The 24,427-nt window shown below is 47.5% G+C and overlaps 2 protein-coding genes across 3 annotated transcripts in view; both read right to left on the bottom strand.

Moving 5' to 3' along the window:
• Window positions 1-2,304: 2,304 nt before the first annotated feature.
• On the bottom strand, window positions 2,305-16,172 carry CRTAM (cytotoxic and regulatory T cell molecule). Its single transcript, XM_064173086.1, has 14 exons — window positions 16,022-16,172; window positions 15,834-15,902; window positions 13,357-13,503; window positions 11,705-11,857; window positions 11,383-11,514; window positions 7,875-8,045; window positions 7,270-7,332; window positions 7,078-7,143; window positions 6,490-6,597; window positions 4,898-4,969; window positions 4,619-4,720; window positions 4,042-4,188; window positions 3,469-3,552; window positions 2,305-2,445 (listed from the first exon to the last, which is right to left on the bottom strand). The coding sequence occupies exons 1-14, from the start codon at window positions 16,170-16,172 to the stop codon at window positions 2,315-2,317; spliced, it is 1,596 nt and encodes a 531-aa protein (XP_064029156.1). The 3' UTR covers window positions 2,305-2,314.
• Window positions 16,173-19,329: 3,157 nt separating this feature from the next.
• UBASH3B (ubiquitin associated and SH3 domain containing B) overlaps window positions 19,330-24,427 on the bottom strand; it is an 83,730-nt gene continuing 78,632 nt past the window's right edge. For both annotated transcript variants that reach the window (XM_064173241.1, XM_064173242.1), the window contains exon 14: window positions 19,330-24,252. In XM_064173241.1, the coding sequence (XP_064029311.1) occupies window positions 24,115-24,252 (138 nt within the window). In that variant the 3' untranslated portion in view covers window positions 19,330-24,114. The remainder of the gene's footprint in view (window positions 24,253-24,427) is intronic.

The raw sequence follows: 24,427 nt of genomic DNA on the forward strand, positions 1-24,427 counted from the left end.
CTCACCCCAGCGCTCACCCTCGGCGGTGCCGGCTCGGCCCCGTGCCCGGCCGCGGCGCGGCCCCGTCGCCATGGCTCTCGGACGCCGCCGTACCAAGCGCCGGGGCGGCGCGGGGGGAGCCGCCTGCCTGCCCCCTCCCCTCAGGAGTGAGTGGTACCGGCCGGGCCGGGGTACAGCGAGCCCTTGCGCTCCGCTAGCAAACGGCCTGAGAGACCTGGGGGTGTTCGGTGTGGGCAAGAGAAGGCTCCGAGGTGACCTTATTGTGGCCTTCCAGGATCTTAAAAAAGCTGTGGAGGGACTTTTTCGGATGTCAGGTAGAGATAGGACTGGGGGGATGGAGCAAAACTACAAGTGGGTAGATTCAAACTGGGTGTTAGGAAAAAGTTCTTCCCCGTGAGGATGGTGAGGGCCTGGAACAGGCTGCCCAGGGAGGTGGTGGAAGCTTCATCCCTGGAAGTTTCTAAGGCCAGGCTGGATGTGGCTCTGAGCAACCTGAGCTAGTGTGAGGTGCCCCTGCCCATGGCAGGGGGGTTGGAACTGGATGATCTTTGAGGTCCTTTCCAATCCTGACAGTTCTGTGATTCCCGGCGGGAGTTTGTTCATTCGTTAGTCAAAAGCAGCTTTCAGCAGCTTTCAGAAGCTTTCTTACTCCTAGCGAGAAATAATAATCTCTGTTACAACAGCCCCTCATGAGGAGAGCAAGCAAAGCTTTCAGCTGTCAGGTAAACTACCTCTGCTTTAGGAATTCAGTTCCTGAGAGAAACCTTCCCTGGCACAACAAGGCAGGATTCACCATTCCAACCATCACCCAGTTTTACTTAGGGTTGTTATTGCATCATGCTGCATCATGCAGCATGTCACATCATGCATGTCACAACATGCATCGTGCTACATCATGCAGCATGTCACATCATGCATGTCACACCATGCATCGTGCCACATCATGCATGTCATAACATGCATCAGGTCACATCATGTGCCATGCCACACCGTGCCACATCATGCATGTCGCAACATGCATGCTCCTCATGTTTGCTAGCCCCTTCTTTAAAGACCAGATCAAGGGAGGTTCTCCCCTTCTATTCTGCCCTAATGAGACTTCATCTTCAGTACTGCCTTCAGTTTTGGGCTCCTCAGTTGAAGAGGGACAGGGATCTGCTGGAGAGAGTCCAGTGGAGGGCTACAGGGATGATGAGAGACAGGAGCACTGCCTGATGAGGAGAGGCTGAGGGACCTGGGTCTGCTTAGTCTGGAGAAGAGAAGGCTGAGAGGGGATTTAATCAATGTTTCTAAATAGCTGAGGGCTGGGGGTCAGGAGGGGGGGACAGGCTCTGCTCACTGCTCCCTAGGATAGGACAAGCAGCAATGGATGGAAGCTGCAGTGCAGGAGGCTGCACCTCAACACAAGGGGGAAGTTCTTTACTGTAGGGGTCCCAGAGCACTGGCACAGGGTCCCTAGAGAGGTTGTGGAGTCTCCTTCTCTGGAGCCTTTCCAGGCCTGTCTGGATGTGTTGCTGTGTGAACTGAGCTAGATTGTATGGTCCTGTTCTGGCAGGAGGGTTGGACTGGATGATCTCTTTGGATCCTTTCCAACCCCTGACATCCTGTGATCCTGTGACTTCCACACTCTTGGAAACAGCCCTGGAAGCTTATGTGATTTGGGAAACTCTACAGCTGTAGCATCCAAAAGTTCGAGGTTCAGAGCCCATTGCAGACTGGTGCAGCCTTGCACAGCATGGAGTGATGTTACCATTGCACAGGTGAGCAGCTGAGGCAGAAGTCCTAGCAAGGGGGAACAATTTTCAGGTTTGATTTTAAAACACTTTGGATATCAGGATGCTTTCCTGCTGCATGCCCAGGTTTTGGTTCAGAAAAACATAATACAAGTCCCAGTTGGTTTGCACCTCCTGCTCAGTCTCGTGCTTGCAGAAGAGGTAGCTGAAGCATTGGATGATATCTTCACAGCCTGTGGTCCGTGGAGGTAATTGCATGGTCCCTTGCCAGGACCCTAATTGCTGACAGGAGCAGAGATGGAATTGATGAGGTCTATTTCTGGCAGTGCTTAATGAAGTCCTTTGAGGATTACAGGTAAATCAGTGTGTTCATTACTAATAGTTACAGGTAAATCAGTGTGTTCATTACTAATAGTTTTCAAAGAGCACCAGGCCTATCTACCTGTCCCTCCATTTAAAGAGAAGCAGTCCCAGTTAGCTGTTTGTACTTCTGCCCCTTGAAATCACATTCAGACCAGAACACTATAATGTAGCTCTCAGGAGCCAGTGGTGTTTGTGCAGGTGGCACAGGTTTGCCATGGCTATACATGTGTTTCCCTTCCACATCCAAGCACTTCCTCTCTTGTTGCAATGCTTTTGTCTCTTGCATTCTTCTGTGTTGTTTCTACGCAGCCTCCTCTCACATACTGTGTGTTGGACTTCTGACTGACACCTGGAAGATGAGCAGACCTTGGTTACTGAATTTGGGAAAGGGGAGGGGGTACCTGCCTGCTTTAAGGATTTCCTATTTAAAAATATTTGAAAAGGAAGGAAAGTTTTCAAAATGTGTGGAGAAAATTCCAAGCCACTTCCCCTTTCGATGCACTTTGGGTGCTGCAAGAAGCTCATGTTGGAAGGCATGGGCAAAGCTCCCTCATTTTTGCCATCTGGGCTCATTCACCTGCCAGAAGTTGTCTTTCTTTAGACAAAAGTCCAACTGCAGAGTGGAAACGCCCAGCTGAAGAGCCAGTCACTGGCTGGGGGCAGGACTCTGGGACAGGCTCTGTTCACTTGCTCCCTGGGATAGGACAAGGAGCAGTGGGTGTAAGTTGGAGTATAAGAGGTTCCACCTCAACACGAAGGGGAACTTCTTGACTGTAAGGGTCCCAGAGCAGTGGCACAGGCTGCCCAGAGAGGTTGTGGAGTCTCCTTCTCTGGAGCCTTTCAAGGCCTGTCTGGATGTGTTCCTGTGTGACCTGAGCTAGATTGTATGGTCCTGCTCTGGCAGGAGGATTGGACTGGATGATCTCTTTAGGTCCCTTCCAACCCCTAACATCCTGTGATACTGTTTCTGATGAAGCTCTGATGTTTTGGTAGTGGTGAAATCACTAAGAGCTATTCAGGACAGTTAAACAGTAGTAGTTTTCCCACTAGATACCATGGACGTTGAGTTTCAGTAGATCAGATTTGGAAGCTATGGAGGAACCCATTGTGATTATCCAGTCTAACCTATCAGTCTATTATCCAATCTCTCCTTTCTAACCATAATGAAGCTAAGATTCTCATTGTGTACAGTTTTGCATCACTGTTGCTGAAGCTATAACATCTCTGGTGGTCCTGCATGTATGGAAGGGCTGGGCTTAGAATTTTAAGTTTAAAACAAGCAATTCCCAAAGCAAGTTTGACTGCAATGTGCTGCTGTGGTCAGTAGCAGTGCTCTAACAGGAATTGGTTTATGTTGGTTAAAGCGTTTTACCATGTCCATTCTTCTCATGGCCTGGGCTGTCTTCATTACATTTGGATTTATAACTCTCCAGTGTCTGCTCTGAAACATCATTTTCTGTGCAAAAAACACAAAGGTAATTAAGATGATGAGAATTTTCCATGGCTCTTCCTCACTTTCTGCCTTGAACATAGAAATCCTGAGAGACTATTTATAAAATGAGAGTTCAGTCTTCATGACCATCTGAGAAATAGACTTAAACCAATAATTTCATGGCTTTTGTGGCATCTCATGTCACCTGAAGGCCATCAGTTACAAGGATTCTTGAGCAGTTGTTTGCAACAATCAAAGTCACTGTTTATAGAAGGACATTTGATCAGTGGCTGCAGGATCTGTGTCTTGCCTCTGCTTAACAGGCTCCTCAGCTCTCCAGGCCCTTTGAATAAAGCAGCAGCAGCTGCTGGATTAGGCCATCACTCACTCTCTTCCATGCTCCTATCATTCACCTCTTCCACACTCCCATCACTCACTCTCTTCCACGCTTCCATCACTTACCTCTCTTCCACACTCCCATCACTCACTCTCTTCCATGCTCCCATCACTTACCTCTCTTCCACACTCTGTGAGCTTTTTTCACCTTCCTCATAAAAAGCAGGACAATGATAAGCAGTGCAAAAATCAGAGTAGCCACCAAGATTGGCAGCAGGAGATTCTTCTCCTTCTTTTTGATGCCTTCAGATTTCAGATCTTCCTCTGTAAAAGAAAAGAGGCAGATGTCTGTTTGTGCTGTTAAATAGGTTCCCATGAGTCTTTGGTAGCTAAGACTAGAAGGATATATCCTGGACCAGGAAAGATGAAGATGGTGAGAGAGCAGAAATCATCTACTGGACTTAATTTTAGTATGTGAGGTCACATACTAAACAATCACAGAATTATTGAGGCTCTGAGATCAAATCCAGCCCATGACCTAACAGCACCATGTGTAACATAAGTCACAGCATTTCTTGCTTTTGCAGAAGTCAGTGGACTTGTGCTTGGGCATCACAGACAGTAACAATGTGGTTGTGTTTCTGTGGTCTCTTTGCAGGACTGCAGGCCAGCATTACCCTGACAAGCTCTGGAAGTGGACACATGGTCAGAGAGAAGCAGCTTAGTGTAAGAAGCTGTTTGGAAGCTGTCATACCAGAGGTGGTGGAAATCACAGTTACATTTTCACTTGGGAGTGGAGCTGCTGTCTTGGAAAGTTCCTCTTCTGTGACATTGCCACTGAATGGTGCTTCAGTTCCTGGAAGAAGGGAAAGGAGAACAGTATTTGTCTGAAGGCCAAAGTGATGCTTAAGAAATGCAGAGGGGTTTTTTTTGATTCTTTTACTGTCTTCATAGCTCACAGTGGTGCAGTCACCCAGTGTGAGAGTTGCCATCCTTGCTACTGCCACCCTTGCCTGATGCTGTGAGGTCATACCATTGGGGACATGATAAGTTGATGAACCAGCCAGTTCTTCCTTCGCTGCTGCAGATGGTGTCACTTCAGGCCCTGTGCAGAGAGGTGAGCTCTGACTTTCTTATGCACACAGACAACATATCCTTGTGTAGTTAACATTGATTTATAAAGCTAAAATGGTAATGTGCACTGTGCCTGCCAAAACTTGACAGGTGGAAGAGATCTTCCTTATCTAAGCACCCCTAGTGAAAGTCCTGTTAAAGAGTCAGGCTCCCTTTCCTTGAGTACTGCCTTCAACTTTGAGCTCCCCAGCTGAAGAGGAACAGGATCTGCTGGAGAAGGTCTAAGCAGAGGGCTATGAGGACAATAAGAGGACTGGAGCAGTGCCTGAGGAGGAGAGGCTGAGGGACCTGGGGCTGCTTAGTCTGGAAAAGAAAAGACTGAGAGGGGATTTAATAAATGTTTGTCAATATCTGAGAGCTGGGGGTCGGGACGGGGGACAGGCTCTGCTCACAGCTCCCTGGGATAGGACAAGCAGCAATGGATGGAAGCTGCAGCACAGGAGGTTCTGGCTCAGCACAAGGGGAAACTTCTTGCCTGGAAGGGTCCCAGAGCCCTGGCACAGGCTGCCCAGAGAGGTTGTGGAGTCTCCTTCTCCGGAGCCTTTCGAGGCCTGTCTGGATGTGTTCCTGTGTGACCTAAGATAGATTGTAGGGGGGTTGGACTGAATGATCTCTTTGGGTCCCTTCTAACCCCTGGCATTCTGTGAGCCTGTGATCCTGTATGTTCATCACTGTAGGTGTGAACTCTCTATTGGGCTGTAGCCATCCTGTGACATTTGTAATCACTGCTGCAGCATGGTGATCCCAAAGGTCTTTTCCAACCTAAATAATTCTATGCTTCTAGGACAACAAAGCTGGTGAAGGGTCTAGGGAAGAAGTCTTATGAGGAACAGCTGAAGGAACTGGGGTTGTTTAGTATGGAGAAAAGGAGGCTGAGAGAAGACCCCATTTCTGTCTACTGAAAGGAGGTTGGACTGAGATGTGGATCAGTCTCTTCTCCCTAGTATAAGGTGATAGAACAAGAGGAAGTGGCTTGAAGTTGTGCCAGGGGAGGTTTAGGTTGGAGATTAGCAAAATTTTCTTTATGGAAAGATTGGTCAGGCATTGGAACAGGCTGCCCAGGGAGGTACTGGAGTCATCATTCCTGGAAGTGTTAAAGAAACCTGTTGCCATGGCACTTAGGGACATGGTTTAATGCCCATGGTGGTGTCAGGTTGGACTCAGTGATCTTAGAGGTTTTTTGGACATTCGAGCTCTTCATTCTCCTGCTGGCAGGAACTTCTCAACTGGAGAGCTGCGAGCTGCAGGCTGCTGCATGCACCGATAATCGTTGTTGTGCAGTGCCACCTAGTGCAACCGTCCAGAGAAGTCCCAGCCTGGGCTCTCACCGTGCTGCTAATGCTGATGTCCTGCATCTAAACAGAGATTTTGTCTGCTGTCACGACTGACAAACCGAGGTCTTCCCACACAAACTAGAAATGCTGTGCTTTATGTTATGTGTGTGTTTGCAATGCAGCATTTCTGTCCTGGTTTGGTCAATTCCAAACTTACAAGCAAATGTGAAACCTGGTTGGAGGTTTTGCTGGGTTGGTGCTGGTGCTGAGCTGCTAACTACTGGATCTTCTGGTGCTGCAGAAGGTATGGTTCGTTGTTCAGATCCTGAAGGAAATGCCCCCAGAAACACAGCACAAAAATTCAGCAGAAACACATAGAATGAATCATAGAATCATAGAATCACAGGATGTCAGAGGCTGGAAGGGACCTCAAAAGCTCATCCAGTTCAACCCCCCTCCCAGAGCAGCATCTCCTAGACTAGATCACACAGGAATGCATCCAGGTGGTTTTGAATATCTCCAGAGAGGGAGACTTCACAACCCCCCTGGGCAACCTGCTCCAGGGTTCCGTCACCCTCACAGGGAAGAATTCCTCCTCATGTTTACATGAAACTTCCTATGCCTCACTTTGCTATTGAATTGATCTTTGAAAAGTGAAACCTGCCCTGAATACTCCTCTTTGGCTGCTCTGATTGGTGGTCAGACTTAAGAGTCCTACCTTCCCACCTTCAGTTTCCCTGTCCTCCAAATGTATTTAGTGCTACAAAACGAGGAGTGGGAGAAGGAAATGAAAGTGAAGCCTTACCAGTATGCTGTGGGTGGCTTGGGGTGGAGGTTGTGTTGCTCTGGAGATCTGACCCTGCTGTGGCCACTGGGAAAACAAAAGCAGTTCTGAAGACTGTGCAAAAGTGTCCCTCAGTGCTGAGGGCAGCTGATGGAAGCACTGCTGTGCTTGTCTGGGCAGTAATTCAAAAGAGGCTGAGCAATGGATGCCTACCTGGAGACTGCTCATTCTCAGGGACATGTGTGTCCACCTCTGGGGCAGGGTTTGGTTTTGGCACTGAAAAAAACCCAACAACAACAATGCACCTGAAAGCATTTGCTGAATCAAGCAATCTAAGGCAGAATCAAGTCAGAATTGTTAGATCCATTCTAAAGATGAGGGGAAAGCAAACTTTACTCTGAGAATTATTAGACAAGCAGCTTCAGTGTTAATTGACAGGTTTTAGACCCTGCTGGCTTTTCTTGCTGGATGTGTCTGGTATACAGAAGACACAGGAAGCACAAAGCTTCTTGACAGCAGAAGCTTGGCAGATATCTTCAAAGCTTTAGGACAATTCTAGCAGTAGCACTGGGGAATTGACCTGCCTGGGCTACTGTGGTTTAATGTTTAACAGGTTTTAAGGTAGTTAAGAACCAGGGAGAAGCCCCCACATCTCAGTTTGGAGCTCTTCATTGGCCCCAGACAGTCCTCTCATTTGAAAGAGATTCTATCTGAGTGGCAGTAGATTATGAGCTTCAGCTTTGCATGAGCATCTGCATGAATTTCAGCACTTCAGAATGGTAAAATGAGATAGCCCTTGATGGGGGAGCCTGCAGTACCTGTCCTAAGGAGGTCCTCAAAGTGGAAAGACAACTTCAGCTTCTCTTCCCTTAGTGCTGGGTGGCGAACGATGCAGCTGGCTGTTGAGTTGGGCCCATGGGCAAGCACTGTCAGCCTGCTGGTTGTGGTCCACTTCTTCCCATCAGCTTCTGACTTGTGCTTAGTGTCACCTATACACCCATTGGAAGAAAACACTGAAGAGCTTTCTAGTCAAGAGCAATTTAATGAAAAACCTTCCAGGTGCAATCTGCATCACTTTGGTGTGCTAAAGCAGCACCTGATTGCTGTGCAGAAGTGGTTCATTGTGTAAGTGGATTAAGTGGGAGCCCAAAGGCAGCAAGGTCATGTTTGCTTCCTCAGCAGCTAAGTGCAGACCTTGCTGTGCCTCTTGCACTCAGTCCAAAATCTCTGCTTGGTTTTATGACTGATGTGGGGAAAGTCCACTCCAACACCACATGAAATACCCACTTTTGGTCCTTATTGAAGGGAATGAAGTCTTTTGCTATGTGCCACAGCTGTGCATAGCCTGCAATGGAGAGCCTCAGGGCTTGGCACCTGCTGTTTTGCAGCACAACTGAGATCTAGAAGAGTTCTGATTCATAGATTCCTGGAAAGGTTTGGGTTGTAAGGGACCTTAAACATCCTCCACTTCTAATCGTCCTGCCGTGAGCAGGGACATCATCCACTAGCAAGGCCCCATCCAGCCTGGTCTTGAACACCTCCAAGGAGAGGGCATCCACAACCTCCCTGGGCACCCTATTCCAGTGGCTTACCACAGGATCACAAAATCAAGCAGTTTGGAAAAGACCTTTAGGATCATCGAGTCCAACCTAGCACCTAACCCTTCTAATTAACTGAGCCATGGCACTGAGTGCCTCATCCAGGCTTGTCTTGAACACCTCCAGGCACAGCAACTCCACCACCTCCCTGGGCAGCCCATTCCAATGGCAAATCACTCTTAGCTTCAATCCATTCCCTCTCATGCTATCACTACCAGCCCTGTGCTGGTTATGTATGAGCATGCTGTGTGATATCCAAGGACACTGAATTTGTATCCCAACAGCTGTGGATTTGTTACCCCAGACATAAAAAGTTGTGCCCTCTGTGTGCCTGTTGCTGACCACGCACAGAGAAATATTTAGAATCATAGAATCATAGAATCAACCAGGTTGGAAATCTGTAATAAATCAACCTTCATGGAACTTTATGTAACAAGTCCTCCATCATCCCTACAATGCAGGTTTGACTTTTCCCCTTTGGCAGCTGGAAGACTTAACCACAAAGATTAATTGCCTTGCCATAACGAATTAGAGAGCACAGTGTGACTTGTCTGATGTAGTCTCTGCTCCTCTAGGTGGTAACAACTCCTACTCATTGATATGATAGGGAAAAATAAAGATGTGCTTCATGTGACACAAAGGGAGGTGTTTGAAGCACTCTGGTGGAGAGAGAGGTTTGGGTTTATTTCATCTGGTTACCTTAAATACCCATGGTTGCAGAATAATTTCTGCTCTGTGTGTGTAGAGCTTCTTTGGAAACAGCTTTGGTGCTTTCTCTTGATCTGTTCCCCTTGTTAACACTCATTTCTTAAAGGAGAGAAATTCCTCCTTTCCAAATGAGCCTTTGCAGATAACTTGCTGTACTGCACAGAGCAGGATGTCTCAATCCTTTTTTCATCCCCAGCAGGGTCACGTAAGAGCTCAAAAAGATTTCAAAGTGTTGGTTTGGGTTGGTTTGGGTTTTTTTTTTGCTAGGAAGGAAATATTCCTTGTCAGCAACAGCTCAGTAATTACAGCTGGTTTGCCCCTGCTGAGCCCGGGGGGAACCGAGGTGCTGCCAGTAATTAAGATGCATTAGCCAGATTCTGATTAGTATAAACATTTGCAGTAAGTGATTAAAGCCGACAATGAGAGGGGGAGAAGGCAGCGCTGCTCAGAGGCAGTCATCTCTAAGAGGGGAAAGGCACTTGCAGAAAGTTCGAGAAGCAGTGCATGAGGGCAGGTGTTTTTCCTCCATTCAAGCACTGCAATTTGTGTCAGCTGCCTGGTGAAATCAGCAGCTCTGGGGGCACCCAGCCACACCTGACCCCTATTAAGCACAGGTCTTAAATGATTTCTAGGTGCCTCAGTGTGAGGTTGGAAGCTCTGCTGGGACCTGCTCTGCTGTCTGGCCGGGACTGTGCTCCAAGGACAAGGAGGAAAGGTAGGAAAATGGAGTTTTTTGGTTAAAATATGTGGAGAGATGTTTAGTGTCTGTGTTCTTACAAAGAAAAGAGTACTTTGCCAGGCCAAAGCTGCGACTGTTTCATGTTTAAGAGCACTCTGGAGGAACATAGGGAGCAGTGAATGTAAAGTCTGTGCTGTATTGCAAGGGTTTCTCTGTTAGTCTTGATTTGTGGCTATATTCTGACCAGCACACCTCTCTGCTGTCTTCCAGGGCTCTTAGTTTAAAGGAAGATTGGGGTAGGAAGATTGCAGGCTAAGCTTTGAATATGTTGCTTGAGGATGCAAAATTGAAATAAGAGCTTGTTAATGCATGAAGGAAAATACATTTGCATCTCTGGATATTTTCCTCACACTTTGATAGAGCTGTGCATTTCCTCTCCCTGTGCTACAGTTACAACTGATATTAGAACATGGTCTTCAAAGCAGCTATTTGTGTAGTGTACAAGTGAGGCTGAGCCCTCTTTCTCCTCGTGTTTGCCGCTCGGGTGCCTGCAGATTAAGGAGAGCCTCACAGGCCAGCATGAGTTGTGTTTCCTGAGCCATCCTTTTGCTTCTGCTGGTGCCTGGCACTGGCAGATTCAAGAGAGAGAAAAGCTGGTGGAGTGTGTGTGAGCTGAGGCAAATCTGTCTACCAGTTGCAGTATGGAAATAGTTCTGATGGATTTATTATCTGCCTTTATACTGGGGCTTTGAAAATTGTGCCCCCAGAGTTTTGGTTTCATTTTATTTCAATGGAGTTTTACTCCAGACTCTTAAGGGACATCTTGTTACTAAGTGGTGGTGTTCTGAATGTGGGCAAAACAGATGAGCCCTCTCCCCTGCACAAACACTAGAACATGGTGCTAACTTTTCTCCAAACCTGCACCACAGGGCCAAGTTGTACTAAATGACTGGAGGAGGAGCAGTGGTCCAGCTGATGTACTCTAGAAGGTGTTTCAGCCTCCAGTGTTTTTACACATAGAATCCTAGAATGGCTTGGTTTGAAAGGGACTTTATAGATCATTTAGTTCCAGCCACCCTGCTATGGCCAGGGGCACTCTTCACTAAACCAGATTGCTCATCCAGCCTGGCTTTGAGCACCTCCATGGAGGGGGCATCCGCAACCTGTTCCAGTATCTCACCACCCTCACTGGAAAGAATTTCTTCCAAATCTCCAGTGTAGATCTCCCCTCCTCAAGCTTCAATCCATTCCCTCTTGTCCTGTCACAAGAAGCCCTTGTAAAAAAAACCCTAGGCTAGTAAGAAGTAGTTAGCAACCAATCCTTGGTCCTTTAACACTTACCAGGGAGCTCTATCCCGTTGTCCAGCAGCCAGGTAATGTGGGGCTGTGGTTTGCACCCTTGGGTATAGCAAGACAGTGTAATGATTCTTTCTGAGTCTTGAGATACTTCTAGCACAGGAGGAGGAGGAGCAGCTGCAGAAGCAAGACTTAGAATCAGTTACAGCTGCTTGGCTTTATGGATGGCTGCATACAGAGTCTTATTGAGAGATGCTGAGCTAAGACAGGATTATGTTTTGTTAAGCACCATGCAGAAATGCAGGTGTGGAGTTGAAGAGCTGCCTTTGTTCTGCTCCTCTGGAATAAAGCAGGTGAAGAAACTTACCTAATACCTCCACAGTCTTGTTCTTGCTCTTAAATGGGCTGCCATAGCAGAAGCATTTGTATACACCCTCATCCTGCACCGTGATGTTGGAAAGCTGGATGGATAATTCATCTGCTGAGTGATGGATAAGTTTGTATCTCTGGTCTCTTAAAGCTGTAAAGAAAATAAACCCCAGTGTGCTAAACAAGTTGGTTCATAAGAGCAAGAGACCTAAACAGGGCAGTAATGGTTCAAGGTAGTTTTCTTTGTTGCATTTAATTGATCAACACTTGAGGCAGGGAACAGTTCTAGCACAAAGCATTCCTAGCTGGAGGTGTTTCAGCCAAGCCTGGCTGGGGCACTTAGTGCCATGGTCTGGTTGATTGTCTAGGGCTGAGTGCTAGGTTGGCCTGGATGAGCTTGGAGGTCTCTTCCAGCCTGGCTGATTCTATAATATGTTGTCAGAAAAGCAGTAAGACTTTTGAATATAAAGCTGTGTGAACTGAGGACCTTTTTCTTCCCTGTTCCCCAAACCTTTATTTGACCTTGGAAAAAAAAAAATCACTTCCCCTCTTTGGGTGTATTAAGAGATAACTAAATGAACACTGTGATCAACATGGAACTATTCATTAACTGCTTATTAATTGTCTGTTTTGTTTCTCCTTGTCTAATTAGCTTGATTTTAAAAGAGGCCATCTCCTAGGCTGTTTGTACTCTGCTCTCCTGACTTTCTAGGGTTTTTTATTCACTCCTCCTTGTCTTGGTTTCAGCTGGTTGGGCTTAGACCATGACACTCCTGATGCATAAGCCATGGGAGTCCTCAGGGCCAGGCCAGCAGGTCACATGAACTATTCTCACAATCACAGCACAGAAAGTGTAACTTTCTGCCCTTAAATTGAACTGAAACTAAGGATATGTACTGGGCACAAAGGAGGAGGGGAAAAAACATCAACAGCTATATGTATTTTCAATTAATTTTTCATCTGAGGTCTTGCCAAAATACAGAGTTGGGAGAAAATGCCAACAGCATTGTACTGTATGGGAGTGCTGAAATCATGATGTAAGACTTGTAGCTAACTTACCCTCTTCTTAGCTACACGGAGACTGGGGGGAGCTGATTCACGGAGTGGTTTATTGGAGAAGCAACATGACAGAGACTTACAGTGGTGAGTCAGAGTAGAAAATGGCCATGCATAGCCCTCATCTTGCAGAGCTGTTGAATGTGGATCACCAGGAGAAGAGAGAGAAGGAGCAGAGGGGCATGAGGTGCAGAGAGTGAAAGGCAACACAAGTGGAACTTTGCCTTTCCAGCACATATTAGGAGTTGCTGCTTGTTTGCTACAAATTTCCCCTTGATGCACTGCATCAAATTCCCTGATGAGCAGAAGAGCACCTAGGGCTTTCAGGCACATTCACTCTTCTCTCCCTTTTAAGGCAGGAGTGAGTTTTTGTGCTAATCTCTTGGTGCTGATGGTAACTACAGCTAAAAGCTCTAGTGCCAGACCACTCTCATGGGGGTTTCCATTTCATCAGCTTACCGCCAGCAAGAGCTGAACCTAAAACCACCTCGAGTGGTTGAGTCAGACTGGCCATGGGTGGGAGCAAGGAAAACCCACTTCTGAGTGACCCTCCAGCTCCACATGGAAGGTTTTGGCTTCAGTTTTCACACTTACCCCTCTGGTTGTTAAGAAAAATGACAAACCCATGAGGGTTTAGCCACTGCAGGGCTGAGCTGTCATTGCTGCTGAGGGTGCAGTTGAGGCTTAGGTCCTCTCCTTCCTTTAGAGTCACAACTTCACTGCCAGCTCCTGGAAAATCCCCTGCCAGAGTTAAAACACAATAAACCCAAGTATTAAAATGGGACATGAAGTGATGTTATCTGGCTTCATTCTGGGGCTGATTTGCAAGTGGTGCAAATCACAGCTGTGAAGAATGAGGTTATTTTATTCCCAGACTCACAGAAGGGACCCCAAGGATCATCAGGTGCAACTTTTTAGGCAATAATACAGTTGAAATGAGCTGGCCCAGCAGCCTGCCAAGCTGAGTCTTCAACCTGCCCAATGGAGAGGACTCCACTGCTGCCCTTGGGAGGTGATTCCAATGTCTGACTGCTCTCATGTAGGAAAATTGTCTTCTGGAGTCCCTTCCAACCCAATGCAATCAGTGAACCTAGAGTTGCTGCAGCTAATTCACCATCAGATATGGCACACCAGTTTGCATCCCCTGGGGTGGAGATACTAACCTGGGGTTAGTATCTCAGCTGGCATCTCAGGGCTTGTGACACATGGAGATCATTTACAGGTAGAAAAGCAAAACCTCCTTGCATGGCTTCCACTTGTGAAGACCTGTGTCAGGAGGTGCAGAGAAGCCCTTGACTGTGGTTTTATATGGGGCCCTTCTGCACTACTGCATCATGGCAGTTTCCTGTTGCTAACAGCTGTGTGGGGTCTTCAAAGTCACACCTTTTGAGGTGGGAGCAACAAGGGTGAACAAGAGAAGCTGGGGGTGTTGCATGCTTGTCTCAAACAGGAAAACCCAGCACTCAGAATGGAGCCTAAGTGTAATTTCCATCAGACCAGGGCTTCATTCACACCATGATTCACAGGTCAAATTTCTTTCCTTCTATAGGGGAGAATTTGATGTGGCTGTGGTCTTCAAGCCACTGTAGTCCACCATAGTACAGTCCCTGGGGTATGGGATATACTCCTGTGCTTTGTATTGTGCAACCTCAGGTGGTCAGCTACTTGGAAACATGTTTGGCATTAAGTGCAGGGATATATCCACCTGCTTGGCAAGGAAGGGCAACAATTGCTTGCCAGGAGCAGCAGAATGCAATGGAGTGGAGTTGTTCATGTCTCTGGTTGCACATCAGAAAGTGCAGAGTTTGCTGTGGATTTAGGCACTCAATGCATCATTTCAGAGGTATCTTTAAAACTGTAGCCTGTAGACACATCCTGTTTAATGATTTATTTTTGGCCTCTGGTGGCAGACCTGTGAGTGGAAGCCTGAATTAATCCTGAGGGCCAAGAGCAGCCAGCAGTGGTCAGTGGGTACAAATTCATCCTGTAGAAGGCTGTGTCAATACTGGGAGCTGAGGGGTTGTTGGCTGAGAACAAAGTGAAAGCTGCTGATTTGGAGCAAGTCTGGAGGGCACTGCAAGTGCTGACTAGAACTGACAGCTCCTTAAGGCCTGGCTTCTGTCAGGCATAATCAATGGCAATAAGAGATCCTAAGCACATACTTGTGTTGTTCAGACACAGAGATTTGATGTGGCCTCCGAGTGGGAGCATTGTAGAATCATAGAATCAAGCAGGTTGGAAGAGACCTCCAAGCTCAGCCAGTCCAACCTAGCACCCAGCCCTACACAATCAACCAGACCATGGCACTAAGTGCCCCAGCCAGGCTTGGCTTCAACACCTCCAGGGATGACGACTCCACCACCTCCCTGGGCAGCCCATTCCAATGCCAATCACTCTCTCTGGCAACAACTTCCTCCTAACATCCAGCCTAAGCCTCGCCTGGCACAACTTGAGACTGTGTCCCCTTGTTCTGTTGCTGGGTGCCTGGGAGAAGAGCCCAACCCCACCTGGCTACAGCCTCACTTCAAGTAGTTGTAGACTACCTACACACATCAGTCAAGTGCCAGCAGTGGTACTGCCATGCTTGCTGCTCCAGCATTCCTTAAGAAGGGAGAGGGACTACTGCATTGTTCAACAGCAGGCTTGTGTATGCATTCCATTCTCCAAGGTCAGGAGTGAAGCCTGCAAGGCTCCTGAGCTGTAGATAGCTGTTCTGCTGCTTTCCTTACTTAAACCTTTCCCTGTTTGCTATACTCCAATATGAATCTCTCTCATTCTCCTGTGTATGAAAGACAGGCTAGCAAATAGCTATAAGCTATATCCTCTAGTAGGACTGAGGAGATTAAGCATTAAAAGCACTTTTCATTTTCAGAGTACTTTACAATGGCTTTCTAAACGATTCTGACTTCTCCTGTTAGCCTCCTTCGACACAACCCACGAACCAAGGCACACACAGATATGCCAGCCCTGGAAAGCAAGCAGTCATCTGCTGTCCAAGTTTTAGGGGCAATCTTTTGGTTTCCAAATGCTTTGCCAGCAGCTGCTAGGAGGTGAATTGGTCTCAGGGATACTGCAGTAGTGGAGAAGCTGGAACTGAGCACCAGCATGCTTTGGCAATTGGGTGACAGTGACGTTGTCAGCTAGGAAATAACACCAGCAACGCTGGCTTGCACCTGAGCCAGTGAACTCTGGAAATCAGGTTCTCCAAGCTGGGCTGCTTGCAGCAGGGAGATGGTGCAGGACAACATGCATGGCTTACCTTGCATCAGGAACAGAGCTGCGATGTGTAGCACCCTGGTGAAAGTCATGCTGTGGTTTGGCTGCAGGCAGTCAGGGCTGGCTTCCTCTCTCTGCTGGGGCTGCTGTGCAGCAGGTCCCTTTTCAGCATGGGGGGAGAGCAGATTTACCATGACTTCATCACTGATGGGGTCTCTGCCTCCTTTCCTTCTTTCTGCTGTTCCACTCACTTCTCCCACCACCTTGCATTTCCTCTGTGTTGGTGACTGCTGAGAAATCTGTGACCTCACAGGTCCCTAAAGTGAAACTGGTGGGTGGCAGGACTGGGGGCACTTCACCTTGCACCCCCGTCCAGTGCTGTCTCGGTGTCTGTGAAGGGGAGGAAGCAGGCACCTGGGAGCAAGCAAGCAAAGGTGGACTCCTGCTGCAGTGATGCTGTAGGTGCAGTGTGAGCAGGATTTAATTCCCCAGGATGAGGAGGCACCCGGGAGGGCAAAGCTTGTCTGATGGATGCTGTTTTACTGCAGTAATTGACAAGGTTGCTTGAAGACCCAGCTGTGCAGTTTGAATCAGTGGGAAGATAAGTCTCGTGTGGCTCTATCTTGTAGCATCAGGTGTCTGGGAAGTTTGCTTTGCTCTGTGTGCAGGAATCCTGGCAAAACAGTCTCAAGAGAAAGGTAATTTGCTGTGTGTGGTTTGTGGCTCTCTGGGGAGCAAAGAAGATTGGTGAGGTGATTGTGAAAGGTTTGCTGAGCACCAGAGCATGGGACAGAGGGCTGGCTACATCAAGGAGATCCCAGAGGACCAGTGGCAGAATTTGGGTTTCCCATATCCCCTTTCAGGTCAAGATTATTTCATGAGCAATCTGGGCCACGGCAAAGACCTTTGTGTCTCCTGGGTGTGTGGTGTCCAGCAACATCACCAGATTTACCCAAGCCTGTTGTAGGCAGAGGAATCTTCCTGATGTATCCTGGTGTGCTGGTTCCCGAAAAAAGCTTTGGCAGAGCCTCTCTGGCACTTCTCTGCAACTGCAAATGGCTGATACTGTCAAAATGAGCTGGGGTTAACAAGAAAGGGACATGGGTTTGAGAGGAATGGGCAGAACAGTTATAAATACATCAGGCACCTCATTTCTGATTTATTAGAATCTATTCCCACTAAACTTGGAAGTGCATCGTCCTGTCAGTGTATATTTCATTGAGAAAAGCTGTGGCTTTTCTGTTTATCCTAATACCATCAGAAATCAGAGCTATAGGCCATAAAGCTTAATGCAGGTTTGAAAGGAGAGTCTCACTGGCTGGTGAAGTAGTCCTGCTGGATGAATGGGTTCAGATCAAGAAAGAAGATCTGTGTTGTTAGCATGGTTTTGGCTTAAAATTTGTGCTTCTAGCTTCATGCATCTAAACCTTGACAGTAAAATAACTCTGGGGATAAAAAAAAGGACCATCAAGCAGCAGGGACACTGAAGCCTCCTGCCTCCAACCCAGAGGGAAAGCTCCTTCCTTGTGCAGCAGATCAAGATCTGTGTTGTTAGCGTGGCTTTGGCTTAGAATGTCTAGCTTCATGCATCTAAACCTTGACAGTAAAATAACTCTGATGGTCCTTTCTTTTATCCTTAGTCAGCAGGGACACTGAAGCCCCCTGCCTCCAACCCAGAGAGAGAAAACTCCTTCCTTGTGCAGCAGACAGAAAATCAGACTCGAGGAGGTTTTGTGCCATCTGCTGTCCATTAATTAAATTTCAGCTTCAGTGGAGGGAAGGGAAAAGGAGCTCAAATTCCCCTTTGTTCTTGATGCTTCTGAGGCTTGCAGCCCATCTGGGTGGGCATCCCCAGATGGGATGTGGTGAGGGCAGCACTGCAACCCAGACTGAGAAACAGCCTTTTTGTGTCAAGGTCCCACTGCAGCTCGTCCCTAGGTATCACAGAATTGCAGAATGTTTGGCTCTGGCCAGCCTGATCTAGGGAAGGGTGTCCCTGTCCAAGGCAGGGGGTTGGAACTAGGTCATCCTTGTGGTCCCTTCCAACCCTGACTGATTCGATGGTTAGGGGCTGGAACAGGCCTCTAGAGCTCATCAGATCCAACCTCCCTGCCAAAGCAAGATGACCTAGGGCAGGTCACACAGACTTGGACAGGCTGAGGGCTGGGCAAGGAGAAAGTGAATGCAATTCAACAAGAGCAAGGGTAGAGTCTGGCACCTGGGAAAGAACAACCCCAGGAAGCAGGATAGGTTGGGGCTGAGCTGTTGGAAAGCAGCAAAGGGGGAAAGGATGTGGAGGTCCTGGTGGGTGGGAGGTTGAGCATGAGCCAGCAATGTGCTCAGGGGGCCAGGAGGGGCATTGCCATTCTAGGGTGGATTAGAAGGGCTGTGGTTAGTAGGTTGAGAGAGGTTCTTCTGCCCCTCCGCTCTGCCCTGGTGAGGCCACATCTGGAGTGCTGTGTCCAATTCTGTGCCCCCCCAGTTCAAGAGAGTCACAGAACTGCTGGAGAGAGTCCAGCACAGAGCCACAGAGATGCTGAAGGGAATGGAACATCTCTCTTAGAAGGAGAGCCTGAGGGAGCTGGGGCTGGGAGCTTGGAGAGGAGGAGACTGAGAGGTGACCTCAGCAATGGCGATAAAGATGTGCAGGTGAGTGCCAGGAGCTGGAGCCAGGCTCTGCTGGGTGATGCCAGTGCCAGCACAAGGGGCAATGGTGGGAGCTGAGGCAGAGGAAGTTTCATTTAAACATGAGGATGATTTTTTTTCCCCCCTGTGTGTGTGACAGAGCCTGGAAGAGGCTGCCCAGGGGGGTTGTGGAGTCTCCCTCTCTGGAAGTATTCAAAACCCACCTGGATGTGTTCCTGCACTGGCAGGGAGGTTGGATTGGATGACATTCTGTGACCTTTGGAGGTCCCTTTCGACCCAAACCGTTCTATGTTTCTTTGGTAAGAAGTGGACTGTGCTTTGAAAACTGATGAGTGAAACCTCACAGTGAGCCTGGAGGAGGCTCAGGGGTGACCTCATTGCTGTCTACAACTACCTGAAGGGAAGCTGTAGCCAGGTGGGGTTGGGCTCTTCTGCCAGGCAACCAGCAACAGAACAAGGGGACACAGTGTCAAGCTGTGCCAGGGGAGGTCTAGGCTGGATGTTGGGAGGAAGTTGCTGGCACAGAAAGTGATTGGCATTGGAATGGGCTGCCCAGGGAAGTGGTGGAGTTGCTGTGCCTGGAGGTGTTTCAGCCAAGGCTGGCTGGGGCACTTAGTGCCATGATCTGGTTGGTTCGCTAGGGCTGGGTGCTAGGCTGGACTGCCTGAGCTTCACCCTGGTTGATTCTATTCTATCAGCTCTGTAGCCATTTCGATATCTTTATTAAATCATCCACAAGACATTGTTGTTTGTCTGCCTTCAGAGAAATCCATTCACTCTCAGAAGTGAATTATAACACAGTGATTGTTCCAACAGCTGTTAGCATCTGAGATTTGAGATTGAAAAGCAACCAACCCCTCCAAAAAAAAACAAAAGCAAATAAAAATATTACAGATGTCACAGGTAATTACAGCTAAACCTTTGTTTTTTTGGCAATACAATTATTGGTGGTGATTTTTAAACAGCAAACATTTGCTTCAAATAAATACAATCTGCTCACACTTAAAACAACCCAAACCAACAACCAAACCCAACAGAATGATACAAGTTTAAAATGGAGGGGAGGGGGAGAATAATATAATAATCCACTGATAACATCAAGTTTTAAGAGATGTCCACAGAGAGGTGTTTCAGAAAACACATTTTGATAGGAAGTACCAGAGAGGAACTGGCTGAGAGTTTTCTGTTCTGTAGCATGTATGGTTGGTGAAGATTCCCCAGGGAAAAAGTGTTTGAGGAAGTGGTGAGAAGTGAGCAGCAGTTTCCAGTGCCTGCAATCAATCACACTTACTGCTTGGCTTTATGAATGTCTGTTGTTCCTTCTCTCACTGTTTTAAGCTTGTCTGCTACCACTGCTGTCTCATGGTTATTTTTAAAGTTTCAATCGTTTCCTCTGTGCTTAGGCTCCTCAGTGAAACCAAACCACAACCCGAATCTACCCATGCTCCCTTTCCAAACAAGCATTTCAATGCACTTGAAGCTGGGAAGCGTCACAAACTCGTTTCCAGCTCTGGACTTAAATGAGGGTTAGTCAGCTGCAGCCTGACTCCAGTGTCTGCTCTCCCTCTTTTTGAACTGAAGCTGAATTCTCATCGCGTACCAAATCTCCCCACCGGTTCATTTCTCGCATCAGGACTGGAAGGGCTCAGCCCTGCACAGATGAGACTCCTCATGAAGTCGGTGGCAGGTAGTGAGGAGCAGCCTGTGGCAGGACCAGGCTTTGCATGTTTTCATCCCGTGCCTGAGGGTGTAATGAGTAATCTTCCTCTTGGTTTGCCTGGGCTCTGGGGCCGCAGGACCCGGTGAGAACCTTTCATTTCACATGCAGTGCAGTCCTTGGGAGCTAAGCAGAGAGGCTGAGTTTGTCACAGTGCTGTTACCCAACTCCCTCCCCATGCTTGGGCCTTTCTTTACCCAAGAGCTGCAGTTAGTGCACAGTACCCACGTCCCTGAGTTATTGCTGCTTGGGAGGCTCAGGGCTGCAGATGCAAACTCATCTGGTGGGAAGCAGCACTTCAGTATCCCTTCCACCCTCTTTGTCTGGCAGAATTCTTCTCTAAAGATGATTCCTGGTGAATTCTTGTAAGCAGCCACAGATTTGGGGCTGTAAATGACCACTTTTCTAGTGTCAATGTTACTATGAGCTAAACACCGGAGGAGAGGAGCAGGCTCCTGCCACCAGCTGACTTCTTTCTGAAACTGCACACTGAGTGAAAAGGGAAATGTGGTTCTTGTATTCTTTTTTTTCTGAAGTTATGGTCTGGATCCTCAGTTTGCATAAAGCCCTGTTGGTTTGAGTCCACAGTGTCAATTTACACTCATGAGGAACCTCAGAGGATTTAAGTATGTGGCTGTAGCTGCCAGTGCAAGGGAAATGCATTGAGCTTTAGACCTGGCACCTCTGTTAAACTGGAAAGGTATCCCCAGGCAGAGCTGAAGCATTGGGGTGGGGGCATGCTGCAAGCTCCCTCCCACCCACTTCAGCAGAGGAAGAGACAAAACCCAGTGACAAGGACAAACTCTTGATCAAACCTGCACTTTTTCTAGCCCCCTGCATTTGACCTGCTGGTGCTGTCATCCCATCAGCTGCTGCTGTCTTGATTCTGCACTTTGCTCTCCTGTATTTTTCTAGCCCAGCCTGTAAGTTCCAATTTATGAAAATCCTGACCAAACAACTTGACAGATTTCCAGCTTTATTCCTTAACTGGGAAGAGAAGTGGGGGGAAAAGTCTAGGAGCTGTTATTTACCTCCTATGCCCAAATCAAATGGTTGGGATCTGATGCAGCTCACAGTGAAGGCAAGGAAAAGACTCACACACACTTTAGATAGACCAAGTCTGATGTTCTTGTGGGACAAAACACTGAAGTGACATTAAATACACACTAAAGAGCAGCAATGGAGTGCAAGTGAAGCAGCAATTGTTTTGCACTCTTAACATCTCCATTAAAAACCTTAAAGGGACACATTTTATCCTTTCTTTTTTCCTCCCCAGTAAGCCAGATTGACACAAGACTACTCAACACAAAACTCTGTGAGAAATCAAAAAGGCTGGAAGAAAAGAAGATGATTTTTGTTTTCCTTTCTGAGGTTCTTGGCACCTGAAAAAAAGTAACTGAATTGAGCTAAGACTACAATTGTCAAAATACTTTCCCAAACATCCAAAAATAGACTTTTTTTTTTTAAAGGAAAGAGTGTTTTAACATCTACCTTCTCCAACACAACACTCTTTATTTTTCTAGATTGCTTACTATATGCAAAGATCAGCTAGTACAAGATTCAAATTGTGCATTCAGGTTTAGTTCCCTCCCTGTTTCATGCTTCTGCCTAAATAAATCCCTTTTATCGTGTTCCTTAACTGTTGCAGGGCCTGACCAGCCTCTGCTCTTCCCTGTGGGCAGTATTTGGTGCCCCAACTGCAGGAGCAGCCTCTGCTCTTCCCTATAGGCAGTATTTGGTGCCTCAACTACAGGAGCAGCCTCTGCTCTTCCCTATAGGCAGTATTTGGTGCCTTAACTGCAGGAGCAGCCTCTGCTCTTCCCTACAGGCAGTATTTGGTGCCACAAATGCCATCTTGCTGACCCCTAGCATGAAACAAAAAGCAGTCCAGAGTATCACACATGCAGCAGGAACCAAAGGAGTTTTGCTGTGATTGTCAATTCATCTGTCTGGTTTTAAATTCTGCAAAGTTGCAGTGGGTAAGCATGGAGGAAAACAAGCCAGAAAAGCTCTTCAGTGTGTCTGCACACAGCCCAAAATAGTTTAAATTACAGTTTAAAAAGTAAAGTGACAGCAGTATCACTGCACAGGAGCAGTTCCTTTGTCAGCTCCTAAGTTATTTCCCTGACTTTTCAGTATACATCCCTGGGATAATACTGCACTAATGAAGAGCCTACTGTGTATTATGTAGTCATAAAGTCTAAATAGTGGCCTGTTCTTCTGGACCATGACAAGGGACATACTGCACAGGATGAGAGCTCTGCTGTCTCCAGGTATCTGCAGAATCTGGTGTCCTCTCCAGGCATGCTAAGTAAAACCCAGAGACAAAGCTGAGCTAAAATCCTTTTGGACTTGTTGCATTGCAAATCCTGCTGAGTGCTTTGCCCCATTGCTCAAGGAAGTTGTGGATGCTCCCTCCCTGGAGATGTTCAAGGCCAAGTTGGATGAGGCTTTGAGCAGCCTGGGCTAGTAGAAGGTGTCCTTGCCTGTGGCAGGGGAGGTGGAACAAGATGATCTTTAAGGTCCCTTCCAACTTAAACCATTCTATGAATTTAGGAAGAAAGGGCTGCAGCTTCTCACTCGTTATTTCTTCTGACTGCTGAAAGTGCAGCTCAGTCAAATCCTTCTGAAGGTGAGACCAGTCCTGCCTAAGGCTTGATAGGTTAAGAGATACCAACACAGACCCAATTGTGATCTTGCTTTAAGCAATAAACTTCTGCCAAAGTTGGCCAGCATCAACTTCTGTGCCACACAATCATCTCAAGTGAGGACATGAACACTTGTGCAGAGGAAGAGGTGAACAGAAGGAAGGTACCTGGGATGCCAGGATTTATTTCCTGGTACATCTCCACTTGCCTTTGCTGCTGCTTATGGGAATACACAGATTTATAGCCCAAACCAAGAAAGGAGGATGCCTAAATCTTTTTCACCCATTTAAGCACATTTTAAAGTACCTTCTGCTAAGACTCCTAAAAATGCCTGCAGCAACTTTTTGACTCGAGACTGATGACTTAATATTAACCTAAGAGAAGCCTGTCCTGAAGCCAGTTTATGCAGTAAACTACCTGCTGTGGTGGATGCTGCTTTCTCCTGTGAGAAACTTCATCTGTAACTGATGTGAGACTCAGAACCTCCTTCTGACATGGGTCAGCATCCATCAGCCTTTGCATCCAAGGCATGCCCAACACCTAACACACCACTCCAGTAGAGGAGAGGAAGAATCTGCTGCTGCCCACAGAGGCAACGCTGGATTCTTGTTTCCAGCTGGTGCTGACACACTTTATGGAAGGTGCTGAGAATCTGGGGGCTGGGAGTGAGGGGGGTGGCAACACGTGGTCCTGAACAAGCCTGCTAATGCTTTGCAAAAGTAGTAGTTGAAAAACCAAACCCAAGCCAGTCTCCTGTATGCTCCATTTACACAGTGCTGGTTGTTCCTAACGCGATGCAGAAGGCAGTGAGTTACTGGTGTTACCAGAGCTGTGTTCAAGGTGGGAAAACCTACCTGAGCTACTGACTAAACAGAACCTCCCTGCAGTGCAAGACCTTCAGTCTCTATTTTAGGACTTTCTTTTTTTCCCCTCTCAAATCTCACTCCCTTTTGTATTTGCCTGCTTGTAGATGAGAGCTGTTGCATGACTGTGGCTGTGAGAGATGCTAGAATGCCTGTTTGTGTGACCCACTCAACATAGCATGACTGGTTTTCCACTGTCAATAAACACAAGAAAGAGACATTCTCCAATGCTTAGGAAGGCCATGGGTTTTCCTTCTTTTGCCTATTCTTGTAGTAAGGTTTCTCTCCAGTTAAAGCCTCCAGTTGGTCCATGTGTGAGAGGGAGGATAGGGGGGTCGGTAAGCTGCCAAACGCCTGTGTCTCCCAGTTCTTCGCACGAGCAAAACCCCAAGTATGGAATCTGTGTGAGGAGAGAGGGAAATAATGAGCAGGGATTGAGCTGGGCTTCCCTAAGGGCTGAAGTCCTGTTCTACTACTGAAGCATCTCTCTGGCTTTTCTCTCTCGCCCAAAGCCATTTTCAGTAGGGTGTGACAGCCAGACTGCATGCGCTGTTGTGCACAACGCTGGGCAAGGC

Source organism: Pogoniulus pusillus, chromosome 38 (genome assembly GCF_015220805.1).
Source record: "Pogoniulus pusillus isolate bPogPus1 chromosome 38, bPogPus1.pri, whole genome shotgun sequence".
Lineage (NCBI taxonomy): Eukaryota > Metazoa > Chordata > Aves > Piciformes > Lybiidae > Pogoniulus > Pogoniulus pusillus.